We start from the raw sequence: 8107 nt of genomic DNA on the forward strand, positions 1-8107 counted from the left end.
CGTCACACACACACACACACACACACACACACACACACACACACACACACACACACACACACACACACACACACACACACACACACACACACACACACACACACACACACACACACACACATATGCACAGTGTAATTGTCTGTCTTTTAGCCAATCTGACGCCCTCTTAAGGATCATGTGACTTTAGGGTCACGCAGTGTGTGGGTTCAGTCACAAAGCAATTTGTGTGTGTGTGAGTGTGTGTGTGTGTGTGTGTGTGTGTGTGTGTGTGTGTGTGTGTGTGTGTGTGTGTGTGTGTGTGTGTGAAGTTCTTGAGTGTGAGAGACACAGAGACAGAGAGAGAGAGAGAGAGAGAGAGAGAGAGAGAGAGAGTTTTGATCCACCCTCCACTGCTGCATCAAAAAGAACACTGAGATGGAGTGTGTGTGACTGATGTGGTTGATTCTCCATCAGGAATCACAGACACTAACATCATCTACAGTGACGGGTAACAAATATGTCTGAATGTGTATCTGTATGTAATGCACCAGTGGTATTGTGCAACTTATGACAGTGTGTGATTCTCTATGTGTGTGATTCTGTGTGTGTGTGTGTGTGTGTGTGTGTGTGTGTTTTCAGAGTGGTGAGTGAGGATGAACTGGGTGACATTCTACGCTGTGATCAGTGGTGGTAGTCGTCACTCCACGGCTCTGGGGCGAGTGTGGCTCTCGGTGCTCTTTGTGTTCCGTGTGTTGGTGTTGGCTGTGGCAGCGGAGAGCGTGTGGAGTGATGAGCGTGAGCAGTTCACATGTAACACGCAGCAGCCAGGCTGCAACAGCGTGTGCTACGACCACTTCTTTCCCATCTCACACACTCGCCTGTGGGCACTGCAGCTCATTCTGGTGTCCAGCGCCACCTTGCTAGTGCACATGCACGTCGTGCACCGGAAGCACCTGCAGAAAAAGATGCGGCGCCACCACCCAGGTTCAGGCGAGCTGGAACGAATTGCCGCACGTGCCACGGAGATTAGCGGTGCCCTCTGGTGGACGTACATCCTCAGCCTCTTGGTGCGTGTCGCTTTTGAGTCGGCCTTCCTCTACCTGTTCTATGCCATATACCCCGGATATCGGATGTTCCGGCTGGTCAAGTGCGATGCCTATCCGTGTCCCAACATCGTTGACTGTTTCGTCTCACGTCCCACTGAGAAAACTGTCTTCACCATCTTCATGCTGGCTGTCTCAGGTGTCTGTGTCCTCCTCAACATTGCAGAGATCATCTTCCTCATTGCCCACGCTGTGAGCAAACACCTGAACTCCAGCGACCAGTCGCATGTGGGAGCCTGGATCAGCCACAAACTGTTCTCCTACTAAAGAGCTGTTTTATTTAAATGAAAAACACTCATCTTCACACTGCTTCACCTCACTGCATCACCATGTTCACACTGACATGCTCACACTCACCAACAAACCACTGTGCTGTATATTTTAGCTAACATTAATGACATTGAGTGACTAATGAAGTTTAATAACAATCTAATCTAACCTAAGCTTCCATCTGTCACACTGTGAAATCAGCCTTAACAGTTGACTAGATAACTAACTAATTTAACTAATCTAACTAATAACTAATGATTTAACTAATTGTGAGGTGGAATGTGACACGGAATAAAAAGGTACATAAGAGCAGGCGTAGGGTCCCTATGTAGGCAGCATGTTAGTGCTCCCTTAAATACACAACGAGTCAGGAGTGCGTTTAAAGGTGGTTCGGTCTCTGAGCTCTTGGCTAACAGAAGAGTTTACCTTGAATGGGACATTATATGGTATCATCATGTCATTTACATATGATAATTAATAACAAAAGGTTTTTGACTCATACTTTTAAAATGATTTTAAACAGTGAATAAATGTAATATATTGAAAAAAACCCTCTGTGTGTGTGTGTGTGTGTGTGTGTGGACAGAAGTAGAAATAATAATACTAATAAATATTTCCTTTTCAGCCTCAACAAGCTCACACACGCGCGCGCACACACACACACGCGCGCGCACACACACACACGCGCACACACCTCGACATGAATGAATGGGTGTGATCCAGTGTTAGAGGCAGAGTTGGGGTCAGTAGTATACTGTAGTGAGACCTGCTATTTAATCCATCATCATTATAGCACTTTGTGTGTGTGTGTGTGTGTGTGTGTGTGTGTGTGTGTGTGTGTGTGTGTGTGTGTGGTATTTTCCCTGTAGAAGGGAGAATATATTTAGCCAAATTCTAAACACTTCCCTGCCATCTGATTGGTTGAGCCGCTGTCAGTCTACATGAAGGAGGCAGCATACGGTTTACAGTTCTCTCTAAGGGATTGTGTTGTCTGCCAAATTTAACCCTAACACACACACACACACACACACACACACACACACACACACACACACACACACACACACACACAACATGTTTATTGGCGGATGGTTATAGCTTGTAGTCACAGTTTTGTTGTTGCTCTGTGTTAATGAGAGGTTTCAGCTGTGTGTAGATGTGTGTGTTGGGACTCATACTGGATGTGAACATATAGTGAAGGTGAGTCCCGATTTCCTGATACACATGTACAATTACACAGCAGAGTACAGCACTTCACACACACGCGCGTGCGCACACACACACACACACACACACACACACACACACACACACACACACACACACACACACACACACACAACCACCAATTAAATGCAAAAAAGCATGTTTTACCTTCTTCAAAGTACCGAATACTCTTTTCTGTTTTAGTAATTTTGGTAATTTATTTGTTAATGAGTTTATACCTACTGAGTCATTAACACTTACTTTACTGAGTCATTAACACTTACGTTACTGAGTCATTAACACTTACTTTACTGAGTCATTAACACTTACGTTACTGAGTCATTAACACTTACTTTACTGAGTCATTAACACTTACGTTACTGAGTCATTAACACTTACTTTACTGAGTCATTAACACTTACTTTACTGAGTCATTAACACTTTAGGTGTTGTTCAGGTGAAAACATGTCATTATTCAAAAAATGATTATGTGAAGTTTTATATTGTGGTTTTCAGCACACTGTTCTATAAAAACAATAAATTTATCAGATGTAACTAGCCGACAGTTATCTTACATTCATATCCATCAGCCTCAATATTAAATATAAATATCCTGATGTATGTGATATCTGACCTGATGACAGTATCTGTGTGTGTGAGTCTGTAATACTGAGTAATGAGCTAACATTAAACTGATGTTCTGATGTGAAATTTATTGTTTAATAAGACAGGGTTTATTTTTAGAGACTCATCAAAATAATAATAATAATAATTTATATTCAATATTCATTCATTCATTTTCTACCAAACTACTCGGGTCAAGAGGAGCCTGTGCCTATCTCAGGCATCATCGGGCTTCGAGGCAGGATACTATAAATCTCTCTCTCTCTCTAATATAATCTCAATCTCTCTGTCTCTCTCTCTCTCTCTCTCTCTCTCTCTCTCTCTCACACACACACACACACACACACACACACACACACACACACACACACACACACACACACACACACACACACACACACACACACACACACACACAGAGGAACTAGGAGGGTCAGAAAGAGTGACTGAACAAGACAGTACTTAAGCGGCAACCTGAGACACACACACACACACACACACACACACACACACACACACACACACACACACACACACACACACACACACACACACACACACACACACACACACAGAGTGATGAGATGTCACAGGTTGTTGGCTGAATGCCTATGATGCAGTGACACAGAGTAATGGCTATGACCTCATACAAGAACAGGAAGTCATGTAAGACTGAATGTTTTTTGTTACAGAAACTAAACAGTTCTTGAACTCTCATGGATGAGAACTTCACAGTTCCTAAATGACTTCCTGGTTGTTTGAACATCAAGGAAACTAAAGTTGATGTGTGAAATGCTGCGTCACCGTGGAAACGCAGTGACGATGACATTCTGCTCACATTTAATCAACAGCAGTTCCTAGACTTGGTTCCCTAAAATGGTTCCTACAACTAACCTGACCAGAACTAACCCTGTGACTAATGTAATCAGAATTTACTCCAGACTGACAAAAATACGAACAGGTCAAAGAATAATAATAATAATAATAATAATAATAATAATAATAATAATAATAATAATAATAACAAAAGATTGATTAATCTTTCTGCCTGTCCCTCTCTTTCTTTTCTTTATTTACTCTCCCTCTTCCTCCCTCCCCTCTCTACCCCCTCCCCCCAGACTGTGTGTGGATAGTCAGTCATGGGTGATTGGAGCTCATTGGGGAAGTTGTTGGAGAGTGCTCAGGAACACTCCACTGTGGTGGGGAAGGTGTGGCTCTCTGTGCTCTTCATCTTCAGGATCCTGGTTCTGGGAGCAGCAGCAGAGAAGGTGTGGGGCGATGAGCAGTCAGGTTTCACCTGTGACACCAAGCAGCCTGGCTGTCAAAATGTCTGCTATGACCGAACCTTCCCCATCTCACACATCCGGTTTTGGGTCATGCAGATCATCTTTGTGTCAGTTCCCACGCTCATATACCTGGGACACATCCTGCACCTGCTGCGTATGGAGGACAAGCAGAAGCGTGTGGATAAGGATGGAGCTGGGAAAGCGGGAAAAGTAACAACAACCATTCGGGATGAACAGGGAAAGATCAGGCTGCAGGGAGCTCTGCTTCGCACGTATGTGTTCAATGTCATTTTCAAAACCCTGCTGGAGGTGGGCTTCCTGGTAGCACAGTACTTCCTATATGGCTTTGAGCTCAAGCCCATGTACACGTGCAGCAGCTGGCCATGTCCCAATACAGTAAACTGCTACATCTCACGCCCTACAGAGAAAACCATCTTCATCCTGTTCATGCTAGCTGTAGCATGTGTGTCACTTCTCCTAAATTTGGTGGAGATGTACCACCTTGGCTTCACCAAGTGTCGTCAGGGTCTCCGCTTTCGCCATTCGATCTCTGACTCTTCCTCCAAAACACCTAGTGAGGAAGCTGTTATTCCATTTGTTGCCAGTTACCCCTATTACCCTGCCCATGCCCCACCCCCTGAGCCTCAGTACAAACTCCCAGACACTGACGGCTCTTTTCCCGCGTACGGCAGTCGCTCCGCCCACAAACAGAACAACGATAACCTTGCCGTAGAGCGCATCACCACAGAGACCAAAGCTGACCCTGCAGAAACCAAACCTGATGAAACCAGGGTGAAGAAAACCTCAAGTTCTGCCCCTGGATCTCCGTATTACCAGCGCAGGCCGAGCTATGCTAGTCGCTATAGCAACAATAAGAGCCGACTGGACGATCTGAAAATTTAAGGAGAAGAAAAAAATGAAATAAAACCTAACAACCAACTAGTGATACCACAATACACACAGATACACACACATACAGATACAAATGCAAACAAACACACACACACAAACAATAGACACAAATACACACACAATAGACACACACACATACATGAACTGCAGTGTTTCCTACGTAAAACTGTTAGCATTTGCCACTACAGATAAGGTTTGACATGTGGCTAGTGTTAAAGTAATTAGCTTTAATACTGTACTTAATGATAATGTACTAGGTGTCATGTGTGAGTTGGTGACAGATAAGTGTGAATTTTTCTGTGTGATTTAAGTGATTATTGATTATTATTGTAAAAGTGATGGGACTCAGAAGTCTCATGATGAATGTGTGATACTTTTTTATTTTTATCATTGAGAAGAACATAGAAAGAGACACTCAAACTGGCCTGCGGTCTCAGTTAGTGTTTACTCACATGCTAGTGTTTAACTTATCACTAGTGGAGAAACTCTAGCCTGTTTCACTATTTTTTAGCACTTGACACATTGTTAATGTATTAGCATTAGCCTGTGTTTATATTCACTAACACCCGTCAGTGGGCTTCTTCAGTCCGACCAGAATTTGAAACACACTACTAGCACTAGCATTGCACTAATTTACCAGAATGTGCCACACTGCTAACATGCTTTATTAGCATTAAATCTAGCCTCCTAGCGTTAGCCCTGCTGCTAATGTCATTGTTATTTTGCTAGCATTTGTTTTTGTTGTAGTTTATCAATATTTGTCACACTGCTAATTTACGAGCCTTAGCATTTCTCTGGTTTGTAAGAAACAAAGTTTGAACTTTTCTGGATTTCCATTTTTAGCTGTAATGCGAGTGAGTGTAGATTTTGCTAACAAGCTGTCATTTGGTTGTTAAGTGTCTTATTTTTTGGTTGTGTTTTAATGAACTGAATATTATTACTGTGTGTTACAACGTTTTTACTGTGTACTGTTGCTATGGTAACTGCAGTCTGAGCCTGAACACTCACTGTGTGTTTTAATAAAGTGATTAAACCAGAATTAAAATGTTTCATCGATAAATTCTCTCTCTCTCTCTCTCTCTCTCTCTCTCTCTCTCTCTCTCTCTCTCTCTCTCTCACACACACACACACACACACACACACACACACACACACACACACACACACACACACACAGAGAGAACAGTCTTTATGTGTGTCATAATGTTATACCTGATCGGTGTATATAACACACACACACACACACACACACACACACACACACACACACACACACACACACACACACACAGAGAACAGTCTTTATGTGTGTATGTACATAATCCTCTTAAAACGTCCTTGACATGAAATCGGAGTCTTTTGATGCTGTAGAAAAAACAATGGACAGAAATGTGTATTGTCGATATTCTTAGTTTAATAGTCAATTATTTTAAATATGTGGGAGAATGGAACCCTTTTGGTGGCTCATCCTTCAATGCTGGAATACATTTGTCCTGCTACACAAACTGTGATTATTGTATTGTGTTGATTTTTTTCATGCAGCTTCCTACATTTACATTTCTGACGTCTTTATCCAGAACTTACATCGATCTCATTTATACAGCTGAGCATTTGAGGGTCCGAGACCACAAACAGTGAGTAACGTCGGCAGTTACTATTAGTTTCTTCCTCTAAGTAGTGGAGTTTGGAGTAAATCATAATTAAAATTGAGGTAAATGAGAGAAACTCTGAGGGAACACAAAAGATTCAGAGATAAAAATTAATTTAAGTAAATCTGGGCTGAAACACACAAGTCTAAAGTAAAACCAGTATTTCTCTATAAATGTATTAAATATAGTGAAACTATAAATCTAAATTGTATTAATTGTAAAGTCGCTCATGACTACATGCTCATACGAAGTGAAGGGCATGAAACACCTCGCTGACTCTTCACACTCGCTCTATATACGTCCTGACAGGTGCAGGGTCAGAAGTCGGAGGTTAGACAGGAAATTTGCTATTCCAGGACGAGCTCCTGAAATATTTTTACCTTCACAAACACATTCTGAATTCCAGCTCATCAGTTACAGTCAACTGTCTGTACAAAGATTTGTTCATCTGTTTATCTTATTTATCTCCCAAAATCACACAGACTCATTTAGAGTAAGCTGTGCATCAGTTTACACACACATGCAGACACACACACACTTTAATCTTCTCCTTTATTTCACAGGTAAATAAATCACATCCACTGAAGTAGCTTAAGTCAGAGGCACAAAACACACAGACACACAACACTAAACACATTATAACCATCCTGGTGTGTGTGTGTGTGTGTGTGTGTGTGTGTATAAAAAGCATCTTTAGGGATAAACAAAGCTGCTGCAGAAATTAGACATAAAGCCTTAAACAAATCATAGAGCAACACGATGTTGATTGTCACATTATAGCTGTTTTAAACACAATGATCATCAAAACACAATCCAAACCCTGACACTGACCACCATGTGACAAATATCTTCACATCATATATTCTAAATGAGTTTCATGAATATAACAATGTGTTATTCAACATGTTCAACATGTATATAACATGTTCATTTACATATTCTACATACAGTACATGTGATTTTTTTGGTATAAATGAATAATGAAAAAACAAACAAACACCAAAATGAATTAGTGAATATCTAACAATAATGCTAGTGGTTAGTGACATGTGAGATAAATGTGGAACACACAGGTTTC

The 8107-nt window shown here is 41.6% G+C and overlaps 2 protein-coding genes across 2 annotated transcripts; both read left to right on the forward strand.

Moving 5' to 3' along the window:
* The first annotated feature begins 327 nt into the window (after positions 1-327).
* On the forward strand, positions 328-1899 carry LOC125140283 (gap junction beta-1 protein-like). The gene is made up of 2 exons (XM_047809087.1): positions 328-487; positions 619-1899. Exon 2 carries the CDS (start codon positions 633-635, stop codon positions 1347-1349), a length of 717 nt encoding a protein of 238 aa, XP_047665043.1. The 5' UTR covers positions 328-487; positions 619-632; the 3' UTR covers positions 1350-1899.
* Positions 1900-1936: 37 nt separating this feature from the next.
* LOC125140285 (gap junction alpha-3 protein-like) lies at positions 1937-6364 on the forward strand. Its single transcript, XM_047809100.1, has 2 exons — positions 1937-2552; positions 4301-6364. Exon 2 carries the CDS (start codon positions 4322-4324, stop codon positions 5369-5371), a length of 1050 nt encoding a protein of 349 aa, XP_047665056.1. The 5' UTR covers positions 1937-2552; positions 4301-4321; the 3' UTR covers positions 5372-6364.
* Positions 6365-8107: the final 1743 nt, after the last annotated feature.

The sequence above is a fragment of the Tachysurus fulvidraco genome, chromosome 26 (genome assembly GCF_022655615.1).
Source record: "Tachysurus fulvidraco isolate hzauxx_2018 chromosome 26, HZAU_PFXX_2.0, whole genome shotgun sequence".
Taxonomy (NCBI): Eukaryota; Metazoa; Chordata; class Actinopteri; order Siluriformes; family Bagridae; genus Tachysurus; species Tachysurus fulvidraco.

Coding starts and splice junctions, on each gene's coding strand:
- LOC125140283 (XM_047809087.1), top strand. CDS start 633: ATGAACTGGGTGACATTCTACGCTGTGATCAGTGGTGGTAGTCGTCAC.
- LOC125140285 (XM_047809100.1), top strand. CDS start 4,322: ATGGGTGATTGGAGCTCATTGGGGAAGTTGTTGGAGAGTGCTCAGGAA.